The sequence below is a fragment of the Oncorhynchus mykiss genome, chromosome 11 (assembly GCF_013265735.2).
Source record: "Oncorhynchus mykiss isolate Arlee chromosome 11, USDA_OmykA_1.1, whole genome shotgun sequence".
NCBI classification, from domain to species: domain Eukaryota; kingdom Metazoa; phylum Chordata; class Actinopteri; order Salmoniformes; family Salmonidae; genus Oncorhynchus; species Oncorhynchus mykiss.
Window position 1 is genome coordinate 78464007 of NC_048575.1, and position 24510 is coordinate 78488516.

General features: G+C 42.8%; 2 protein-coding genes across 2 annotated transcripts; both read right to left on the reverse strand.

The window, feature by feature from the left end:
- Positions 1 to 4526: 4526 nt before the first annotated feature.
- Positions 4527 to 12314, reverse strand: LOC110536449 (C-C motif chemokine 19). Its single transcript, XM_036936451.1, has 4 exons — positions 12013 to 12314; positions 7170 to 7293; positions 6684 to 6798; positions 4527 to 6017 (listed from the first exon to the last, which is right to left on the reverse strand). Exons 1-4 carry the CDS (start codon positions 12077 to 12079, stop codon positions 5979 to 5981), a joined length of 345 nt encoding a protein of 114 aa, XP_036792346.1. The 5' UTR covers positions 12080 to 12314; the 3' UTR covers positions 4527 to 5978.
- Positions 12315 to 21109: 8795 nt separating this feature from the next.
- LOC110536450 (C-C motif chemokine 4) lies at positions 21110 to 23196 on the reverse strand. Its single transcript, XM_021622215.2, has 4 exons — positions 22981 to 23196; positions 22290 to 22413; positions 21832 to 21963; positions 21110 to 21572 (listed from the first exon to the last, which is right to left on the reverse strand). The coding sequence occupies exons 1-3, from the start codon at positions 23039 to 23041 to the stop codon at positions 21861 to 21863; spliced, it is 288 nt and encodes a 95-aa protein (XP_021477890.1). The 5' UTR covers positions 23042 to 23196; the 3' UTR covers positions 21110 to 21572; positions 21832 to 21860.
- Between the last annotated feature and the right edge of the window lie 1314 nt (positions 23197 to 24510).

The following is a 24510-nucleotide window of genomic DNA, read 5'->3' on the forward strand; positions in this document are numbered from 1 at the left end:
TGTGTGTGTGTGTGTGTGCGTGCGTGCGTGCGTGCGTGCAAGCACAATTCCTGCTTTACACTCAGTTTTCAATTATATATCACACTTTTTTGCAAAACATTACACACAGTTCTCTACATGAGGCACAACATTCAAAATGAAGATCTCTTTAGTTCCTTTGGAAAGCAACACCGATCCCAATGCCAAGCTCTATATACTAGTTGGCAACACCCACTCCTCACAGGTGTAAACACTAGCTGCTAAGTTGTTCACTTAGAAATCAGAGCTTTAGCACTATAAAAGGCCACAGATGAGCTCTGCTGTTCTGGAGGAAAATGGAAGTCAATGGTGAAGAAAGAGCTGGAGGTGAAGGGAGTGAGACGAGGACAGTTGTCTCAGATGAGATCAGGGCCTCATTGGTTGACCATGTGCTCATCCATGGATTGAGTATGAGGGAGGCTGGGCAGAGAGTTCAGCCCAACCTGAGCCGCTACACGGTTGCATCTATCATCTGTACATTTAGAAATGAGATCCGGTAAGTTGCCTACTATATACTCTATGGTCTTTATGTATTTATACTGTAGTCCGACATATCAGTAGGCCTATGTTACCCAGTGGTTGTTGGCCAATGTTACGGTAATGTCATTTCATATTGAAAGAAAATAGATTATTTTATCTTACTGTAACCAATCATGTTTGGGTCTTGTTCAGAACTGAGAGATGGCCAGGCCATGATGGAAGACACCGGCTGTTCACACCAGAACAGGAGACCGGCTAGTGTGAACATGGTGGTGGCAAACAATACCATTAGACTACGAGAAATCCAGAACCACATCATTGCAGACAAAACAATATTCAATAACATTCACCAGGTGGGCTTTTCTACATTGGACTGTGTATTACAATTCAACCGAATTCGGCTGAAACCGGTCTACAGGGTGCCATTTGAGCAAAACTCAGAGGGTTAACGTGAGTTTCCACCGGGCTGCTCTGGTCCGCAACTGGTTCATTAACCACCCACAATGTATTGTTCTATACCTCCCACCATATTCCCCATTCCTACACACAATTGAAGAGTTTTTTTTCGGCATGGTGATGGAAGGTGTGTGACCGCCATCCCCTTGCACGCCTGCCTCTTCTCCAGGCAATGGAGGATGGATGTGGTGACGTTGATGTGGGGGCTTTGGGCGGCTGGATCCGTCACTCCAGAAGAGTCTTTCTCTGCTGTTTAGCCAGGGAGAACATGGCTTGTGATGTAGATGAGGTGCTGTTGAGCCAGGGAGAACATGGCTTGTGATGTAGATGAGGTGCTGTTGAGCCAGGGAGAACATGGCTTGTGATGTAGATGAGGTGCTGTTGAGCCAGGGAGAACATGGCTTGTGATGTAGATGAGGTGCTGTTGAGCCAGGGAGAACATGGCTTGTGATGTAGATGAGGTGCTGTTGAGCCAGGGAGAACATGGCTTGTGATGTAGATGAGGTGCTGTTGAGCCAGGGAGAACATGGCTTGTGATGTAGATGAGGTGCTGTTGAGCCAGGGAGAACATGGCTTGTGATGTAGATGAGGTGCTGTTGAGCCAGGGAGAACATGGCTTGTGATGTAGATGAGGTGCTGTTTAGCCAGGGAGAACATGGCTTGTGATGTAGATGAGGTGCTGTTGAGCCAGGGAGAACATGGCTTGTGATGTAGATGAGGTGCTGTTGAGCCAGGGAGAACATGGCTTGTGATGTAGATGAGGTGCTGTTGAGCCAGGGAGAACATGGCTTGTGATGTAGATGAGGTACTGTGGTCAGACCAAAATAGGAGGCAGGATGCAGCCTAATGTCTTCTATTCTTACATTTTGCATGCATTTTTGTCTTTGTTTTTAGATTTTTTTAAAGAATGAGCTACTTTCATTTTTTGTTCTTGTACAGAAAGCCCTTTATCTTACTGAATTGTTTTCCTGGTTTTCTCCTCTTGGGTAAGTGATACATAGGGTGCCAAACACAAGTGTTCAAAAATACTATATTTTGGAAATCAATTACAATGTTTTTGTTACTGTAGTGCATTTGAGTGTTTTATTTATGTATATTTGCGTAGTCATACATGACTGTAACAATATTTTACAACCGGCTACAGTGTCACACTGAAAATGCAAAAGACATAACTGATGGGATATTCATAGTAGTGGTTTGTGTTGAACACATCAGTGTGTTGGTAGACAGCTCTATTCATAGTAGTGGTTTGTGTTGAACACATCAGTGTGTTGGTAGACAGCTCTATTCATAGTAGTGTTTTGTGTTGAACACATCAGTGTGTTGGTAGACAGCTCTATTCATAGTAGTGTTTTGTGTTGAACACATCAGTGTGTTGGTAGACAGCTCTATTCATAGTAGTGGTTTGTGTTGAACACATCAGTGTGTTGGTAGACAGCTCTATTCATAGTAGTGGTTTGTGTTGAACACATCAGTGTGTTGGTAGACAGCTCTATTCATAGTAGTGTTTTGTGTTGAACACATCAGTGTGTTGGTAGACAGCTCTATTCATAGTAGTGGTTTGTGTTGAACACATCAGTGTGTTGGTAGACAGCTCTATTCATAGTAGTGTTTTGTGTTGAACACATCAGTGTGTTGGTAGACAGCTCTATTCATAGTAGTTATTTGTGTTGAACACATCAGTGTGTTGGTAGACAGCTCTATTCATAGTAGTGTTTTGTGTTGAACACATCAGTGTGTTGGTAGACAGCTCTATTCATAGTAGTTATTTGTGTTGAACACATCAGTGTGTTGGTAGACACCTCTATTCATGTGGCGTGTTGCAAAATAAAAACATTTTGTAAAGAGAACAGTTTTCAATGTAGCGTTTGCTTTTGCTAGAGATTTGTAGCGTTTTATATTTAGTGGTTTGGGGGGAAAATGGCCCAAAGATTCAGCAAACGGGTGTAAACAGTTGTGGGAAATGAATGCATTTCCTACTTGTATTTATCCTCTGTCTTTATACAGAGGATAATCTTCCATTGTGCACAGAGCCGCAACCAAAACTTCCCCACGAGGATAAAGTTATTATTATTATATTATTATTATTATTATTATATTATTATTATTATTATTATATTATTATTATTATTATTATTATTTATTATTATTATTATTTATTATTATATTATTATTATGTATTATTATTATTATTTATTATTATTATATTATTATTATTATTTATTATTATTATTATTTATTATTATTATATTATTATTATTATTTATTATTATTATTATTTATTATTATATTATTATTATTATTTATTATTATTATTATTTATTATTATTATAATATTATTATTATTTATTATTATTATTATTTATTATTATTATTATTTATTATTATTATTATTTATTATTATTATATTATTATTATTATTTATTATTATTATTATGTATTATTATTATTATTTATTATTATTATTATTTATTATTATTATTATTTATTATTATTATATTATTATTATTATTATTATTTATTATTATTATTATTTATTATTATTATTATTTATTATTATTATATTATTATATTATTATTATATTATTATTATTATTTATTATTATTATTATTTATTATTATTATATTATTATAATTATTTATTATTATTATATTATTATTATTATTTATTATTATTATTTATTATTATTATATTATTATTATTATTTATTATTATTATATTATTATCTTATTGTGTGTTTCATTTAACGGCACAACATGTTATGGACTTGTAATTAATTGTCAATCTAGATGACATGCTAGAAGGAAAACAGGATGCGTGAACCCCTTCGCTGGAAAGGAAGTCATGACATGCCGGTTTTTCCCATCCACCCCCATTCTCAAGATGTTTGCACACACCTCCTAAAGAAAAATACTATTAACTGTGTATTCTGACGTATTGTGTTCCCCAATGTTTTCTTTCATCGCTCCCAAAGGTGGGAAAACTCCCAGATGTCATAGCCTGGAGTTCTATGGAAAAACACACCTTTTAAATGTTGCAAATGTGGTATGAAGCAATACTCCTACAGTCTGGCCCAGTTCCCATTTAGTGTGTGTGTTCCAGTATTCTTTGTTGTCTCTCAGTTCACAGATTTCTAATCACAAGGTGGCTGAACTCTACTCTTGTTTGCCATAACTTCTTCTTTTGTTTGGCTGTAGCCTCTATTTTGGTAAGGCTTTAGCTTTCACATGCCTTTCTTTGTGGAATAGGGTTGGAATAGGCTTTTGGAAATAGCCCTTAGATGTAAAAAAATATGCAGCAATCTTAAACAGTGTAGATAAAGATGGATTTTTTTTTTTGATTCTGGGGACTTTTATCTGGACTCTCAAATCAATGTCTGATATCTTAATCAAACTTATCCGTATCCCAACATATTCCCTCCATAGTGCACTTATTTTAACCAGGACCCATAGGGCGCATAGGGTGCCAATTAGGATGCACTCTAAACCTGCATCAATAACTGTAGCTAGGGACCACAACACGTTTTATAAATGTTACACCCATAAATGGACCAGTCACTTTACAGTTCCTTTAATTTAATCTACTCACAGTTTAATCCATCAAAATAGACAAGAGCAAGGTATCAATGAACTACAATATTTTACCTTTTGAGGTTAGTCATTAAAGGTCTCATTTAATTAAAAAATGAATTCAAGTTCACTGAAAATCTTGATTTGACAGTCATTGTTAAAAAGATCAATGAAAAATATATATTAATTAAATGCAAAGTTCACAAAAAGTTAGCAAATGTTTGATTGTCTCTGAGTTTAATTTAAAGATGGGTGTTTGAACCAGCTGCCAGTACATTTTGACCCCTGACCTTTAACCCCTGACTTATGACCTTAAAGCTATAGGGCACTCTCCTCAGCCCAGGCGTTGCTGAAACCTTAACTTGCCTGGATAGGTATTTCACATATCAGCTAGCTAAACACGTTATAGCTTTGTGATCTAAAGGCGCCATTGAAAATGAGTCCCTGGTCTCAATGTGGCTCCCCTGATTAAATACATGTTAATAAAATAGTTGTTTTATTACTTTTCCAATCCCAGACTGTAGCTTTAAGGTTCCCAGGTGGAATCAAAGCTAATTTACTCTTTCTGGAATGTTATTTATCATTTTGTCACATAAAATATATAAAAGATATAGTACATGAATGTGCCACTGAGAAACAACATGGTCTGCTGGGTAAAAACTGAAGACAGAAGGAAACAACATGGTCTGCTGGGTAAAAACTGAAGACAGAAGGAAACAACATGGCATGCTGGGTAAAAACTGAAGACAGAAGAAAAAAACATGGTCTGCTGGGTAAAAACTGAAGACAGAAGGAAACAACATGGTCTGCTGGGTAAAAACTGAAGACAGAAGGAAACAACATGGCATGCTGGGTAAAAACTGAAGACAGAAGGAAACAACATGGTCTGCTGGTTAAAAACTGAAGACAGAAGGAAACAACATGGTCTGCTGGGTAAAAACTGAAGACAGAAGGAAACAACATGGCATGCTGGGTAAAAACTGAAGACAGAAGGAAACAACATGGTCTGCTGGGTAAAAACTGAAGACAGAAGGAAACAACATGGTCTGCTGGGTAAAAACTGAAGACAGAAGGAAACAACATGGCATGCTGGGTAAAAACTGAAGACAGAAGGAAACAACATGGTCTGCTGGGTAAAAACTGAAGACAGAAGGAAACAACATGGTCTGCTGGGTAAAAACTGAAGACAGAAGGAAACAACATGGCATGCTGGGTAAAAACTGAAGACAGAAGGAAACAACATGGCATGCTGGGTAAAAACTGACAGAAGAAACAACATGGTCTGCTGGATAAAGACTGAAGATGGAAGGAAACTGAAAAAGTGCACTAGTGGTAGGAGGAATCACATTTTTCCATTCATTTAAAAAAAAAAAACTCCCATGGACCAGGAGAAGGGGGGTGGAGGTGGCAGTGAGGTGGCAGTGAGGGTGGAGGGAGGGCGTCCAATTGGGACTTTAGGACTGCTTGGACATCAACTTCTTACAGTGTTTACCCTGCAAACACACAGATACACACAGACAGTGTTAGATCAGTTGGAGTTTGAACGTTAGGACTGGATTTGATCCGAATCACAGACGTATTGCAGAAGATCCTAGTTGATGATAGATTTAAATTTAAAAAGGCAATGTGTCTGGAGACCACATTCCCTGTAAACGCTGCATGTCTAGGCTCAATCAGAAATTACTATCACATGTTTTCTTGGCAGATCGTCCGCGATAAGGATTAAATCCAGCCCTTAGTCTTCAGGACAATGACACAACGTAAGAGTAACGTAACATGTTGCTAAAAGATAGAGTCTAAGAGACCATTTACACTTGATCTGAATATGTGGTCAGAGGCTCCCTATAGATGGCGCCTCAGGAGGCACGCAGAGGCCAAATTTAGCTCTGAATCCCCTTCGCCGTGCGCCTCTCAAATGCTGCAATAACACAGACAACTCCGCGTTGGTCACGATTGGTTGACAGAAGGTGGGGGAGGGAGGTACTGTATAAACACAAACTCACTTCCTTGACAACTTCATTCAAAACAGCTCTGCGCTGCTCGGCGAAGCGCAAGAGGTATGAATGTCCTGACTTCTGCAGAGGCCGTATCCCTGTAAATGCTGTACGGCCCAATGCAAACGTTGAACTGAGCGTGCAGTCTAAGTGAGAACAGCATACCTTGAAGTTGGTGTCATCGCACATCTTGATCAGCTTGTCCATGTGTTTCATCAGGTTAGTAACCCAGGCAGGGCCGGTGGGGGCACACAGCCTACGTCCCTTTCTGGTGTTGAAGCTGGAACACAATACAAGCACCACATCAGTACAGACCATCGTCTATATACAACCATAACGTCAGTTGGAGTTTTCACCACACTGCTTTTAGGCCAATCCAATCCTCTCTGATCTCCAGGAAGAGTTTTGGATTGGACACTGGTGGCATTCCGGGGCGACCTCATTGCAGTCGTGTGGTTACATGCCATGTCATTGGCTGTTGAGTCAGATATCCAATTGCTGTATCATCTGAAGAGTCTAGCTAATATGTTAAAGACTTATTCAGGCATTGTGAAATCTGTCAGTTGACTGCAATGTGGTCAGCCTGGAACGCGGCCTAAGTCTTTAAGCGAATACCTGAACCTCCGGTCTCTCAGTCAATAGGATACTCACACCATGGCGTCAATGGAGCAGCCTTGACCCCTAACCTGAGGCTGGTAACCAGTGACAATGCGTTGTGGGATCTCTTTTTTGTTGACCTCCAGACAGCAGTCCATCACCATCTGGCCATGAGTCACTGAAAGAGGAGAGAAAGAGAATTTACAAAAACATTGAATTCTGTTAAACAGTCAAGCAGATAATTGCCCCAACAACAACTAATGTTGTAAAGTTATAGAGAATTAGTGATGGAGAAATAAGGAGACAGCTGGAGGGATAGGAGACCGATGGAGGGATAGGAGACCGAGGGAGGGATAGGAGACCGATGGAGGGATAGGAGACCGAGGGAGGGATAGGAGACCGAGGGAGGGATAGGAGACCGAGGGAGGGATAGGAGACCGATGGAGGGATAGGAGACCGAGGGAGGGATAGGAGACCGATGGAGGGATAGGAGACCGAGGGAGGGATAGGAGACAGCTGGAGGGATAGGAGACCGAGGGAGGGATAGGAGACCGAGGGAGGGATAGGAGACCGAGGGAGGGATAGGAGACCGATGGAGGGACAGGAGACCGATGGAGGGACAGGAGACCGATGGAGGGACAGGAGACCGAGGGAGGGATAGGAGACCGATGGAGGGATAGGAGACCGATGGGGGGATAGGAGACCGATGGGGGGATAGGAGACCGAGGGAGGGATAGGAGACCGATGGAGGGATAGGAGACCGATGGGGGGATAGGAGACCGAGGAAGGGATAGGAGACCGATGGAGGGATAGGAGACCGAGGGAGGGATAGGAGACCGATGGAGGGATAGGAGACAGCTGGAGGGATAGGAGACTGAGGGAGGGATAGGAGACCGAGGGAGGGATAGGAGACCGATGGAGGGATAGGAGACCGATGGAGGGACAGGAGACCGATGGAGGGACAGGAGACCGATGGAGGGACAGGAGACCGATGGAGGGATAGGAGACAGCTGGAGGGATAGGAGACCGATGGGGGGATAGGAGACCGAGGGAGGGATAGGAGACCGATGGAGGGATAGGAGACCGAGGGAGGGATAAGAGACCGATGGAGGGATAGGAGACCGAGGGAGGGATAGGAGACCGAGGGAGGGATAGGAGACCGAGGGAGGGATAGGAGACCGAGGGAGGGATAGGAGACCGAGGGAGGGATAGGAGACCGATGGAGGGATAGGAGACCGAGGGAGGGATAGGAGACCGATGGAGGGATAGGAGACCGAGGGAGGGATAGGAGACCGAGGGAGGGATAGGAGACAGCTGGAGGGATAGGAGACCGAGGGAGGGATAGGAGACCGATGGAGGGATAGGAGACCGAGGGAGGGATAAGAGACCGATGGAGGGATAGGAGACCGAGGGAGGGATAGGAGACCGAGGGAGGGATAGGAGACCGATGGGGGGATAGGAGACCGAGGGAGGGATAGGAGACCGATGGAGGGATAGGAGACCGATGGGGGGATAGGAGACCGAGGAAGGGATAGGAGACCGATGGAGGGATAGGAGACCGAGGGAGGGATAGGAGACCGATGGAGGGATAGGAGACCGAGGGAGGGATAGGAGACCGATGGAGGGATAGGAGACCGATGGAGGGATAGGAGACCGAGGGAGGGATAGGAGACCGATGGAGGGATAGGAGACCGAGGGAGGGATAGGAGACCGGTGGGGGGATAGGAGACCGAGGGAGGGATAGGAGATAGATGGAGGGATAGGAGACCGAGGGAGGGATAGGAGACCGATGGAGGGATAGGAGACCGAGAGAGGGATAGGAGACCGAGGGAGGGATTGGAGACCGATGGGGGGATAGGAGACAGCTGGAGGGATAGGAGACAGCTGGAGGGATAGGAGACAGCTGGAGGGATAGGAGACAGCTGGAGGGATAAGAGACCGATGGGGGGATAGGAGACCGAGGGAGGGATAGGAGACCGAGGGAGGGATATAAGACCGAGGGAGGGATAGGAGACCGAGGGAGGGGTGGAGACCGAGGGAGGGATAGGAGACCGATGGAGGGATAGGAGACCGAGGGAGGGATAGAAGACCGAGGGAGGGATAGGAGACCGATGGAGGGATAGGAGACAGCTGGAGGGATAGGAGACCGAGGGATGGATAGGAGACCGAGGGAGGGATAGGAGACCGAGGGAGTGATAGGAGACCGAGGGAGGGATAGGAGACCGAGGGAGGGATAGGAGACCGAGGGAGGGATAGGAGACCGAGGGAGGGATAGGAGACCGAGGGAGGGATAGAAGACCGAGGGAGGGTTAGGAGACCGATGGAGGGATAGGAGACAGCTGGAGGGATAGGAGACCGAGGGATGGATAGGAGACCGAGGGAGGGATAGGAGACCGAGGGAGTGATAGGAGACCGAGGGAGGGATAGGAGACCGAGGGAGGGATAGGAGACCGAGGGAGGGATAGGAGACCGAGGGAGGGATAGGAGACAGCTGGAGGGATAGGAGACCGAGGGAGGGATAGGAGACCGAGGGAGGGATAGGAGACCGAGGGAGGGATAGGAGACCGAGGGAGGGATAGGAGACCGAGGGAGGGACAGGAGACAGCTGGAGGGATAGGAGACCGAGGGAGGGATAGGAGACCGAGGGAGGGATAGGAGACCGAGGGAGGGATAGGAGACTGATGGAGGGATAGGAGACCGAGGGAGGGATAGGAGACCGATGGAGGGATAGGAGCCCGAGGGAGGGATAGGAGACCGAAGGGGGATAGGAAACAGATGGGGGGATAGGACACAGAGCACTGAGTCAAAAGAACAACGTGTGACAAAGAGGGAGGACAGGAAACAGAAAGGAGGGAGAGAACCGGAGGTGAATATGTCACACATATTACAGTGTGTCCTTGTGGGAGAGATTTGGGTATCCCACAACTGAAATATGAAATACTAGTTTTGAATGGGTTTTAGCCTACATTTGAAATGTAATACTCCCTTCGCTGTGACCATGATTAGTTATGGCTTGAGTGTCTCAGGGTTGATGTAGTATAGTAGTGGGAAACAGGGTCATTGACACTGTCCAATGTTATCCTTGCTATTTCAGTCCAAAATGTGGATGTTTCTATGGAAGGGCCTTTGAGTCAAGTGCAGCGCGCCCACACACACACACACACACACACACACACACACACACACACAGAGAGAGAGAGAGAGAGAGAGAGAGAGAGAGAGAGAGAGAGAGAAATTGTTTAAGATTGATAAGAGAGAGAGATAAAGAGACACTAGGTAAGGATGGATGCTGTCTGCCTGGGGATTCCCACCATGGAAGCATTTTCTAGTGTTCGTGTGTGTGCGTTTGTGTGTGTTTGTGTGTGTTTGTGTGTGTGTTTGTGTGTGTTTGTGTGCGTGTGTGTGTGTTTGTGTGTGTGCGTGTGCGTGCAGTGTTGGAAAAAGTACCCAATTGTCATACTTGAGTAAAGGTAAAGATACCTTAATAGAAAATGACTCGAGTAAAAGTGAAAGTTACCTAGTAAAATACTACCTGAGAAAGTCTAAAGGTATTTTGTTTTTAAATATACTTAAGTATCAAAAATACATGTAATTGCTAAAATATACTTAAGTTTCAAAAGTAAAACTATAAATCTTTTAAAATTCCTTATATTCAGAAAACCAGACGGCACAATTTTCTTGCTTTTTAAATGTACAGATAGCAAAGGGGGACACTCTAACATCATCTACAAACTAAGCATGTGTGTTTAGTGAGTCTGTCAGATCAGAGACAGTAGGGATGACCAGGGATGTTCTCTGTTTAGTGAGTCTGTCAGGTCAGAGGCAGAAGGGATGACCAGGGATGTTCTCTGTTTAGTGAGTCCTCCAGATCAGAGGCAGTAGGGATGACCAGGGATGTTCTCTGTTTAGGGAGTCTGTCAGATCAGAGGCAGTAGGGATGACCAGGGATATTCTCTGTTTAGTGAGTCCTCCAGATCAGAGGCAGTAGAGATGACCAGGGATATTCTCTGTTTAGGGAGTCTGTCAGATCAGAGGCAGTAGAGATGACCAGGGATATTCTCTGTTTAGGGAGTCTGTCAGATCAGAGGCAGTAGAGATGACCAGAGATGTTCTCTGTTTAGTGAGTCCACCAGATCAGAGGCAGTAGGGATGACCAGGGATGTTCTCTGTTTAGTGAGTCTGTCAGATCAGAGGCAGTAGAGATGACCAGGGGTGTTCTCTGTTGAGTGAGTCTGTCAGATCAGAGGCAGTAGGGATGACCATGGGTCTTCTCTGTTTAGTGAGTCTGTCAGATCAGAGGCAGTAGAGATGACCAGGGATGTTCTCTGTTTAGTGAGTCTGTCAGATCAGAGGCAGTAGGGATGACCATGGGTCTTCTCTGTTTAGTGAGTCTGTCAGATCAGAGGCAGTAGAGATGACCAGGGATGTTCTCTGTTTAGTGAGTCTGTCAGATCAGAGGCAGTAGGGATGACCATGGGTCTTCTCTGTTTAGTGAGTCTGTCAGATCAGAGGCAGTAGAGATGACCAGGGGTCTTCTCTTGATAAGTAGGTGAATTGGACCTTTTTCCTGTCCCGCTAAGCATTCAAAATTATACTTTTGGGTGTCATGGTAAATGTATGGATTAAAAAGTACATTATTTATTTAGGAATGTAGTGAATTAAAAATAAAAGTTGTCAAAATTAAAGTACAGATACCCCAAAAACTATTTAAGTAATACTTTAGTGTATTTTTACTTAAGTACTTTACTCCACTGCGTGCATGTGTGTGTGTGTACCTGTGTGTACTAGTTTATCTGTGTACCTTGTCTTCCAGTAATGAACAGCATAAAAAAAGACATATCTGCATCCCATCATGATGATAAAGTAACCAACCTGTCCAGGAACAGAGAGGACTTACCCTGGTAGCAGACGTAGAGAAACAGAACAGAGAAGAGGATCTTGGCACTGTCCATGGTAGACGCCATGATAGGTCACTGATAAACTGAGCCGTACGGAGGTGTCTGGACTAACACTGAGTGAAGATGTCTTCCAGAGAACGGAGGAGAGATGTGTGAAATGTAGATTATGTCTGTTTGTGATTCTCTGTAAAGGTTTCCTCTGTCTGTCTGTCTTCTCTTCTCTGCTGTGTGATAAGACTATCTCTGCTCTGTGATGAGATTATCTCTGCTCTGCGATGAGAACCTCTCTGTTAATCTGTGTTTATAGACTCGTTTAAGTTTCACTTTTAGTCACACCCCCGTGCGTGTGCGTGTGTTTGTGAGAGTGTGTGTGTGTGTGTGCGTGTGCGTGTGTTTGTGAGAGTGTGTGTGTGTTTGTGCGTGTGTGTGTGTGCGTGTGTTTGTGAGAGTGTGTGTGTGTATGTGCGTGTGCGTGTGTTTGTGAGAGTGTGTGTGTGTTTGTGCATGCGTGCAATCTAGCTTCAGGGCAATTCCCAAGATTTGGTATGTAAATCTGTGCCTCTCCATTTCTTATAATCCATTACCTTACTTTAGATTACATTCTGTATATAATAGCAGCCGTACAATATAATACAAATTAGAGGACGTATAGTATTATACGTCTTACCTGGTCGTACAATATCACACGAATTGGATGATGTAAACTGATCATACATCTTGGAGATTTTATAGGTTTTTCTCTGAGACCAGGCTGCTTGTTGCATCATAACAAAGGAAATGTACGGGGAGAATTTATATTGGTAGTTAGGAGAACTTCTCTGCACTACATTAACTGCCTGTAAAGTATCAATCTGATGTCAAGATCTTACACGTAACTTTTAAGGCACTGCCGTGCCCCCTCTTATCTGATAGACATGCACCTTTCATACAGTGAGGGTTCTCCAATGCCAAGGAGTCGGTCTGTTTAATGTACCTAGATGCAGGACCAAGGAGTCGGTCTGTTAAATATACCTAGATGCAGGACCAAGGAGTCGGTCTGTTTAAATATACCTAGATGCAGGACCAAGGAGTCGGTCTGTTTAAATATACCTAGATGCAGGACCAAGGAGTCGGTCTGTTTAAATATACCTAGATGCAGGACCAAGGAGTCGGTCTGTTTAATGTACCTAGATGCAGGACCAAGGAGTCGGTCTGTTTAAATATACCTAGATGCAGGACCAAGGAGTCGGTCTGTTTAAATATACCTAGATGCAGGACCAAGGAGTCGGTCTGTTTAAATATACCTAGATGCAGGACCAAGGAGTCGGTCTGTTTAATGTACCTAGATGCAGGACCAAGGAGTCGGTCTGTTTAATGTACCTAGATGCAGGATCAAGGAGTCGGTCTGTTTAAATATACCTAGATGCAGGACCAAGGAGTCGGTCTGTTTAAATATACCTAGATGCTGGACCAAGGAGTCGGTCTGTTTAAATATACCTAGATGCTGGACCAAGGAGTCGGTCTGTTTAAATATACCTACATGCTGGACCAAGGAGTCGGTCTGTTAAATATACCTAGATGCTGGACCAAGGAGTCGGTCTGTTTCAATATACCTAGATGCAGGACCAAGGAGTCGGTCTGTTTAAATATACCTAGATGCTGGACCAAGGAGTCGGTCTGTTAAATATACCTAGATGCAGGACCAAGGAGTCGGTCTGTTTAAATATACCTAGATGCAGGACCAAGGAGTCGGTCTGTTAAATATACCTAGATGCAGGACCAAGGAGTCGGTCTGTTTAAATATAGCTAGATGCAGGACCAAGGAGTCGGTCTGTTTAAATATACCTAGATGCAGGACCAAGGAGTCGGTCTGTTTAAATATACCTAGATGCAGGACCAAGGAGTCGGTCTGTTTAATGTACCTAGATGCTGGACCAAGGAGTCGGTCTGTTAAATAGACCTAGATGCAGGACCAAGGAGTCGGTCTGTTTAAATATACCTAGATGCAGGACCAAGGAGTCGGTCTGTTTAAATATACCTAGATGCAGGACCAAGGAGTCGGTCTGTTTAAATATACCTAGATGCTGGACCAAGGAGTCGGTCTGTTTAAATATACCTAGATGCAGGACCAAGGAGTCGGTCTGTTTAAATATACCTAGATGCAGGACCAAGGAGTCGGTCTGTTAAATATAGCTAGATGCAGGACCAAGGAGTCGGTCTGTTAAATATACCTAGATGCTGGACCAAGGAGTCGGTCTGTTTAATGTACCTAGATGCTGGACCAAGGAGTCGGTCTGTTTACTGTACCTAGATGCTGGACCAAGGAGTCGGTCTGTTAAATATACCTAGATGCAGGACCAAGGAGTCGGTCTGTTTAATGTACCTAGATGCTGGACCAAGGAGTCGGTCTGTTTAATGTACTTAGATGCTGGACCAAGGAGTCGGTCTGTTTACTGTACCTAGATGCTGGACCAAGGAGTCGGTCTGTTAAATATACCTAGATGCAGGACCAAGGAGTCGGTCTGTTTAAATATACCTAGATGCAGGACCACGGTGTCGGTCTGTTTAGTGTACCTCGATGCTGGACCAAGGAGTCGGGCTCTTAAATATACCGAGATGCTGGAACAAGGAGTCGGTCTGTTTAAATATACCTAGATGCAGGACCAAGGAGTCGGTCTGTTAAATATACCTAGATGCAGGACCAAGGAGTCGGTCTGTTTAATGTCCCTCGATGCTGGACCAAGGAGTCGGTCTGTTTACTGTACCTAGATGCTGGACCAAGGAGTCGGTCTGTTAAATATACCTAGATGCAGGACCAAGGAGTCGGTCTGTTAAATATACCTAGATGCAGGACCAAGGAGTCGGTCTGTTAAATATACCTAGATGCAGGACCAAGGAGTCGGTCTGTTTACTGTACCTAGATGCTGGACCAAGGAGTCGGTCTGTTAAATATACCTAGATGCAGGACCAAGGAGTCGGTCTGTTTAAATATACCTAGATGCAGGACCACGGTGTCGGTCTGTAAAATATACCTAGATGCAGGAACAAGGAGTCGGTCTGTTTAGTGTACCTCGATGCTGGACCAAGGAGTCGGGCTCTCAAATATACCGAGATGCTGGAACAAGGAGTCGGTCTGTTTAAATATACCTAGATGCAGGACCAAGGAGTCGGTCTGTTTAATGTCCCTCGATGCTGGACCAAGGAGTCGGTCTCTTAAATATACCGAGATGCTGGAACAGGGAGTCGGTCTGTTTAAATATACCTAGATGCAGGACCAAGGAGTCTGTCTGCTTAATGTACCAAATTCAAGACCAAGCATAATGTACCTACAGTAGATGCAGGACCAATTAGGGGGGTTTTGCATTCTCTATTAAAGCCCCTCAGTTGTGGAAAAGCTTGACCTCAGGTAGGAGGGACAGACACCATTGAGGGTTTTAAATCGCCGTTTCAGCAGGCTGGTAATAATGGATTGTTTTACAGATCCTGTGCAACCTACCTTGTTATCCAGGCTGGTAATAATGGATTGTTTTACAGATCCTGTGCAACCTACTTTGTTATCCAGGCTGGTAATAATGGATTGTTTTACAGATCCTGTGCAACCTACCTTGTTATCCAGGCTGGTAATAATGGATTGTTTTACAGATCCTGTGCAACCTACTTTGTTATCCAGGCTGGTAATAATGGATTGTTTTACAGATCCTGTGCAACCTACCTTGTTATCCAGGCTGGTAATAATGGATTGTTTTACAGATCCTGTGCAACCTACCTTGTTATCCAGGCTGGTAATAATGGATTGTTTTACAGATCCTGTGCAACCTACCTTGTTATCCAGGCTGGTAATAATGGATTGTTTTACAGATCCTGTGCAACCTACCTTGTTATCCAGGCTGGTAATAATGGATTGTTTTACAGATCCTGTGCAACCTACCTTGTTATCCAGGCTGGTAATAATGGATTGTTTTACAGATCCTGTGCAACCTACCTTGTTATCCAGGCTGGTAATAATGGATTGTTTTACAGATCCTGTGCAACCTACCTTGTTATCCAGGCTGGTAATAATGGATTGTTTTACAGATCCTGTGCAACCTACCTTGTTATCCAGGCTGGTAATAATGGATTGTTTTACAGATCCTGTGCAACCTACCTTGTTATCCAGGCTGGTAATAATGGATTGTTTTACAGATCCTGTGCAACCTACCTTGTTATCCAGGCTAGTAATAATGGATTGTTTTACAGATCCTGTGCAACCTACCTTGTTATCCAGGCTAGTAATAATGGATTGCTTTACAGATCCTGTGCAACCTACCTTGTTATCCAGGCTGGTAATAATGGATTGTTTTACAGATCCTGTGCAACCTACCTTGTTATCCAGGCTGGTAATAATGGATTGTTTTACAGATCCTGTGCAACCTACCTTGTTATCCAGGCTGGTAATAATGGATTGTTTTACAGATCCTGTGCAACCTACCTTGTTATCCAGGCTGGTAATAATGGATTGTTTTACAGATCCTGTGCAACCTACCTTGTTATCCAGGCTGGTAATAATGGATTGTTTTACAGATCCTGTGCAACCTACCTTGTTATCCAGGCTAGTAATAATGGATTGCTTTACACATCCAGTAACCTACTATCTTTAGTAGCCTACTGTCTTCTGTATCATATTGTCTTTGGTAAACTACTGTCTTTGGTAAACTACTGTCTTTTGGTAAACTACTGTCTTTGGTAAACTACTGTCTTTGGTAAACTACTGTCTTTAGTAACCTGCGGCCTTTAGTAACCTACTGCCTTTAGCAACCTACTGCCTTTAGCAACCTACTGCCTTTAGCAGCCTACTGTCTTTAGTAACCTACTGTCTTTAGCAACCTACTGTCTTTAGTAATCTACTGTCTTTAGCAACCTACTGCCTTTAGCAGCCTACTGTCTTTAGTAACCTACTGCCTTTAGCAGCCTACTGTCTTTAGTAACCTGCTGTCTTCAGTAGCCTACTGTCTTCAGTAGTCTACTGTCTTCAGTAACCTGTCTATGGTAACCTACTGTCTTTGGCAACCTACTGTCTTTAGCAGCCTACGTTCTTTAGTAACCTACGGTCTTTAGTAACCTACTGTCTTTAGTAACCTACTGTCTTTAGTAACCTATTGTCTTTAGTAACCTACTGTCTTTAGTAACCTACTGTCTTTAGTAACCTACTGTCTTTAGTAGCCTACGGTCTTTAGTAGCCTACGGTCTTCAGTAGCCTGTCTATGGTAACCTACTGTCTTTAGTAACCTACTGTCTTTAGTAGCCTACAGTCTTTAGTAGCCTACGGTCTTCAGTAACCTGTCTATGGTAACCTACTGTCTTTGGTAAACTACTGTCTTTGGTAACCTACGCTCTATGGTAACATTGTCTTTAGTTGACTACTGTGTTTAGTAACCTACTGTCTTTAGTAACCTGTGTGTGAGGCTTAGCCTAATTCCTTCTCTTCCAACACTGATTACTACCTTTTTTTTTAGATGATTTGTAGATGATTTGTAGATGATTTGTAGATGATTTGTAGATGATTTGTAGATGATTTGTAGATGCTCAAACTGTCAACTAACAGCAGTTTCGCACAACAAAAAAAAAAACATGTTGCTGCGCCAAAACTGATCAAAAAAATAATATAGTTTTCTCAGCCAGGTCACCCGTCAGTATTCAACATCGATCTGTGTCTGAAGACGCTGGGATATTAGGTGGAAAATAAGGGCAACTGAATGCTGTTACCATCTAGTAGGTTTCCTAAGGCGTTGTGGACGTGGATGGGTGTAAGTATCTGCTTCTGATTACAAAGGTTTCAAGTTTGAGTCCAGTAATAGAATGTTATTTTTGAGATGTTTGTTTTAAGCCTATCCCAAACCTTAACCCTTACCTTAACCATTCTGAGTTAATGCCTAAATTTAACCTTTGAAATTCAGAGTTAGTGGCTGAACTTAACCTTGAACACTTTGAAATTTGACGTTCCTCTCAAGTCGAGAGAAATAAGCACAAATATTTGCTCATTCGCAGCGTGTTGCAGGATTTACAGTAAGTATTTTTTAAAGGTAATAAAACCGCAATTTACTCTACAGAGATAGTTGCATTTTCATAGAAACGTTTCTTAGAAGTGGAAGTGGTTTCTCTAAAACTGAGTTGGGTAATTCCCCAGACTCCAGTCTGTTTTGTTCTCAAACAGGATCAGATAAGCCAGTGGCTCCAACAACAGGAGAATATAACCCCAGACAAGTGTCAGGTCATGAATCTAGGTACAGTATGTGTAGGCCATATATCATATGGGGAGTGATTGCGCATAAGGGAACTGCACAGTGTCTGGATCATTGGCTCTATATCAATTTATCTTTATGCAATCCCTTGTGTCCTCTCTCCTTGTCTCCTTCTCTAAACACAGTGGGGGAGGGACCTTGGACTCCAATCAGAGTATGTGAGTGGAGCTGGAGCAGAGCATGCCCAATTTGACTCGAGCGCGGAGTGAGATTCCCAAAGGCTGGAGTGCTGGCTTTCTCTTCTTCCCCAATTTCGCTCCAATAGAGCTCACTTCACGAGCTGAAGGCATGCCTGGCCCAGCATGCATTTGTAGTCTACTTCTGTGCTGCTACAGAATAAGCGACACCTGGAGGGGGGTGGAGACAATCACAAGATCAGGTGAAACAGATCAGGGCGTGACATGAGGACCAAGAGAAAGAGAGGGAGTGCTGTGATGTAGTGTCCACAACTAAAGATGACACATCTCATTAAGTGTGTCATTGTAGCAAAGTATTTTTTAAACAACAAAAAAAAACAGATCCCTTTAGTTTCATTCATTTTTGTTCTATTACCGTTTACCAGAGGTATTGAACTCTGACCCTACGAGGTACAGAGCCTGCTGGTTTCATCTTCTACCTGATCCTTAATTGCACCCACCTGGTGTCCCAGTGTCACGTTCGTCGTATGAATCGGACCAAGGTGCAGCGTGGTATGCGTACATTCTTCTTTATTTTTTAGACTGAACACTGAACAGAATAACAAAATGAACCGTGACGCTAATATGAATAGTGCAGCCAGGCAACTAAACATAGAACAAGAACCCACAAACACAAAAGGGAAAATGGCCACCTAAATATAATCCCCAATCAGAGACAATGATAAACAGCTGCCTCTGATTGGGAACCATATCAGGCCACCATAGACATACATATTACCTAGACCTACCAAACCCCTAGACATACAAAAACCCTAGACAATACAAAAAATAGCATACCCACCCTCGTCACACCCTGACCTAGGATCATGCCTCAGGACTACCTGGCTTGATGACTCCTTGCTGCCCCCAGTCCACCTGGCCGTGCTGCTGCTCCAGTTTCAACTGTTCTGCCTGCGGCTATGGAACCCTGACCTGTTCACTGGAAGTGCTACCTGTCCCAGACCTGCTGTTTTCAACTCTCTAGAGACAGCAGGAGCGGTAGAGATACTCTGAGTGATTGGCTATGAAAAGCCAAATGACATTTACTTCTGAGGTGCTGACCTGTTGCACCCTCAACAACCACTGTGATTATTATTATTTGACCCTGCTGGTCATCTATGAACATTTGAACATCTTGGCCATGTTCTGTTATAATCTCCACCCGGCACAGCCAGAAGAGGACTGGCCACCGCTCATAGCCTGGTTCCTCTCTAGGTTTCTTCCTAGGTTCTGGCCTTTCGAGGGAGTTTTTCCTAGCCACTGTGCTTCTACACCTGCATTGCTTGCTAATTTGGGTTTAGGCTGGGTTTCTGTACAGCACTTTGAGATATCAGCTTTATAAATACATTTGATTTGATTTAGGGGCTTCATAGCGAATGGGGTGAATACATATGCACGCATCCCTTTTACATTTTTTTTTTTTTAGAATTAATTATTAACTTGTCATTTTTTTCATTTCACTTCACCAATTTGGACTATTTTGTTTAAAATGGATAAATGGGGCCAATTTTGACATTTTCACTTAGGGGTGTACTCACTTTTGTTGCCAGCGGTTTAGACATTAAAGGCTGTGTGTTGAGTTATTTTGAGGGGACAGCAAATTTACACTGTTATCCAAGCTGTACACTCACTACTTTACATTGTAGAAAAGTGTCATTTCTTCAGTGTTGTCACATGAAAAGATATACTCAAATATTTACAATAATGTGAGAGGTGTACTCAGTTTTGTGATATACTGTAAATACTGTATATACTGTATATACTGGCACTGTTATACAGTTGAAGTCGGAAGTTTACATACACTTAGGTTGGAGTCATTAAAACTCGTTTTTCAACCACTCCACAAATGTCTTGTTAACAAACTATAGTTTTGGCAAGTCGGTTAGGACATCTACTTTGTGCATGACATAAGTAATTTTTCCAACAATTGTTTACAGACAGATTATTTCACTTATAATTCACCATATCACAATTCCAGTGGCTCAGAAGTTTACATACACTAAGTTGACTGTGCCTTTAAACCTGCTTGGAAAATTCCAGAAAAAGATGTTATGGCTTTAGAAGCTTCTGATAGGCTAATTGACATAATTTGAGTCAATTGGAGGTGTACCTGTGGATGTATTTCAAGGTCTACCTTCAAACTCAAGCCTCTTTGCTTGACATCATGGGAAAATCAAAAGAAATCAGCCAAGATTTCACAAAAAATGTTAAGAACTCAACAGGTCTGGTTCATCCTTGGGAGCAATTTCCTAACGCCTGAAGGTACCACATTCATCTGTACCACCAATAGTATGCAAGTATAAACACCATGGGACCAAACAGCCGTCATACCGCTCAGGAAGGAGACGTGTTCTGTCTCCTAGAGATGAACGTACTTTGGTGCAAAAAGTGCAAATCAGTCCCATAACAACAGAAAAGGACCTTGTGAAGATGCTGGAGGAAACAGGTACAAAAGTATCTATATCCACAGTAAAACGAGTCCTATATCGACAAAACCTGAAAGGCCACTCAGCAAGGAAGAAACCACTGCTCCAAAACTGCCATCAACTTTATTATGCATACTAGACCATGTTAGTGTAAATGATTAAATGGGTCTTATGAGCTCTGGTCAGTTACTCGGAACAATTCAAACCATTTTGGAAGATTCATGGCTCAGATAAGGCAAAAGTTTTTTTTTTACTTCATCTTTTATTGAAATAGTAATTTGTACTTTTATTCACAGACAGAGTTAAAAAAAATAATAGTTTTAAAACGTCAGTAGCACCAAAAACAAATGTGGATATACACATCAGGCATTGGGAAAATCTTATCAGTTGTGTGGTCCATATTTCAGTTACTCATCACAATCAAAAACCACCGAACCATATAAACACATTTTACTACATGAATATCCAATTTTTAAATCCAGTTTGATGTATTTTCTTCCTGTTCTATGCATTTACATCATGTACTGCTGACGAATAGTCTACTACAGTATCTGGTTAAAAAAAAAGGTTGAAATGAATGTGGCTGAAGACAGGACAATTGTGTATCGTCTTCAGTTGTCCCCATCAAATAACATCCTCCATTCCTCTTCTCCACTCCTCTCCTTCATTCCTCTTCTGGTCTCAATCTGCTGTTTTCATCCTGTGTGGAAGACCGGCACAAGGGATAAGAATTCTTAACAAACAGGATATGTAGTCCTACAGAGCTGGTTAAAGGGGAGAGCTGTGAATGAAAACACTGCAGAACATTAAAACAACTATATAATTTAGCCTAAATATGAGCCTAGGGGAAAGAGACAAGAACAGAAAGCAAATAATAAAGTCTGACGTAGAAACACACTCAGGAATAAATCTCGAAAGGTTTTGTACATATTTATCTCGTTGGTATAGTAAATGCTTACCTCATTTACTGCTGAGGTGTATCAGCTATTCAGAGGGAGATGGTTCGCTCCAGACGTTTGATGTAGTCTGCCACCCACTTGCTCTTTGTGGGATGGGGCGTGCACAATCTCACCCCTGTCTTAGTGATGAACCTGGAGGGAACAGATCAGAAGTTGACAATCGTTAAGGTTCAGAGTGATATCAGACTAAGTGGTTGCCAAAAAGTGCTCCAGAGACCACATAAGGAGATCAGTGAGCCGCTGACGGAGAGCAGAATCTGGCAGGCCTCCAAACTGCTTAGGAGTGTAAGACAACACCAGAAACTTGCCTTAACTGTAAGTAATGTGGTTTCTAAACATAGGGATTGTACTACACTTGGAATCGTGTTCTTGTTATAATGTGTGTCGTATAAAAGTTGAATTCAGCCTGAGTATCAGGTGGAAGAGAAGTAATTTGTCTTAAAGAGCAAGACACTCACACAGTGGCATCGATGTCACAGCCTTTCTCTGTGGTCTGCAGGAGGTAGGAGACCATCTTGAAGTGGCGAGGGAAACGTGTCTCAGTGGTGAGGAGACAGCAATCCACGGGTACCTCAGAGAATGCTGAGGTAGGGAGAGAGGGAGAGAGAGAGAGAGAGAGAGAGAGAGAGAGAGAGAGAGAGAGAGATCAATATGAGTGACCCTCGCTGATGAGAAACAACATAATTTACCAGAAAACTCATTAAAGGCCAAACACATGTTTAATGGAACTGAGTAAAACCCTTTTACAGATATAAACTGCCTCTGGAAGAGCTGCACTTCCTCAAGGAGGTCATGTAGTTTAAGCCAATGTCCTCTTAAGTGTTGAAGATGATTTCACACAGGATTCGTCTGTGTGGAAGCCAATATAGTATTATCCTAGTCAGACACAGACCAGGCTCTATTTCTAGATTCTAAAGTCTAGCGGCAGTTTCGAAATCAATCACAGAACGGAATACTTCTCTGTGTGTGTGTGTGTGTGTGTGTGTGTGTGTGTGTGTGTGTGTGTGTGTGTGTGTGTGTGTGTGTGTGTGTGTGTGTGTGTGTGTGTGTGTGTGTGTGTGTGTGTGTGTGTGTGTGTGTGTGTGTGTGTGTGTGTGTGCGTGTGTGCGTGCGTGCGTGCGTGCGTGCGTGCGCGCGTGCGTCTATTACCTGATGCATAGCCCAAGCACACTGTCGCGACGAAGAGAAGTGCTGCCACTTGAGATGTCATGTTGCTGCTGATTGTGCTGTGTTTCAGGCAGGTCGTTCAGGTGTGTGAAGCTGAGAGAGAGAGTGAGGACGCTGCCAGGTGATGCTGCTGATTGTGCTGTGTTTCAGGCAGGTCGTTCAGGTGTGTGAAGCTCAGAGAGAGTGAGGACGCTGCCAGGTACTACAGGTGTATTTATACTGTCTTTTTCACTTTCACTCTGACTTGGAACAAAGTGAAAGTCTCCGCCTTCGTCCCGTAAATGCATCTCATCCAAGGCCGTTTAATTTCTTCTTCTTCTCTCTCTCCCTCCCTCCCTCCTTTCTTTCTTTCTTTCTTTCTTTCTTTCTTTCTCTCATGTTTTTTTCCTTCTGTGACTTTCTCTTCATTTACTGTCAATCTGTCTCGTCCGCCTCTTTAACAGTGACAGAGCATTGCACTCCTACAGTATCTGTTAAAATAAACCCTTAACCTGTCTAGGACTGGGGTTCCGCTAGCGGAAATTGCAGGGCGCCAAATACAAATCAACAGAAATCTCATAAATCTAATTTCTCAAACATACAAGTATTAGGCACCATTTTAAAGATAAAATTCTCATTAATCCAGCCACAGTGTCTGAATTCAAAAATGCTTTACAGCAAAGCTCCACAAACGATTCTGTTAGGTCACCACCAAGCCACAGAAAAACCCAGCCATTTTTCCAGCCAAAGAGAGGAGTCACAAAAAGCACAAATAGAGATCAAATTAATATCTAAACTTTGATGATCTTCATCAGATGACACTCATAGGACTTCATGTTACACAATACATGTATATTTCATTCGATAAAGTGCATATTTATATAACAAAATCTAATTTTACATTGGCGCGTTACGTTCAGTAGTTTTAAAATATGCAGTGATTGTGCAGAGAGCCACATGAATTCACACAAATACTCATTATAAATGTTCATGAAAATTCAAGTGTTATGCATGGAACTTTAGATACACTACTCCTTAATGCAACCACTGTGTCAGATTTCAAAAAAACTTTACAGAAAAAACATAATCTGAGTACGGCGCTCAGAGCCCAAAACAGCCAAAAGAAATATCCGCCATGTTGAGCAGTCAACATTAGTCAGAAATAGCATTATAAACATTCACTTACCTTTTATGATCTTCATCAGAATGCACTCCCAGGAATCGCAGTTCCACAATAAATGTTTTGTTCGATAATGTCCATCATTTATGTCCATTTATGTCCAAATAGCTTCTTTTGTTAGGGCGTTTAGTAAACAAATCCAAATGCGCGTTCAGTTCCAGACGGACGAAAAGTTCAAAAAGTTATATTACAGGTCGAAGAAACTTGTCAAACTAAGTATAGAATCAATCTTTAGGATGTTTTTATCATAAATGTTCAATAATCTTCCAACCGGAGAATTCCATTGTCTGTAGAAAAGTAATGGAACGCAGGTCGCTCGCATGTGAAATGCGCGTGTCCAGCGCGTGGCTCTC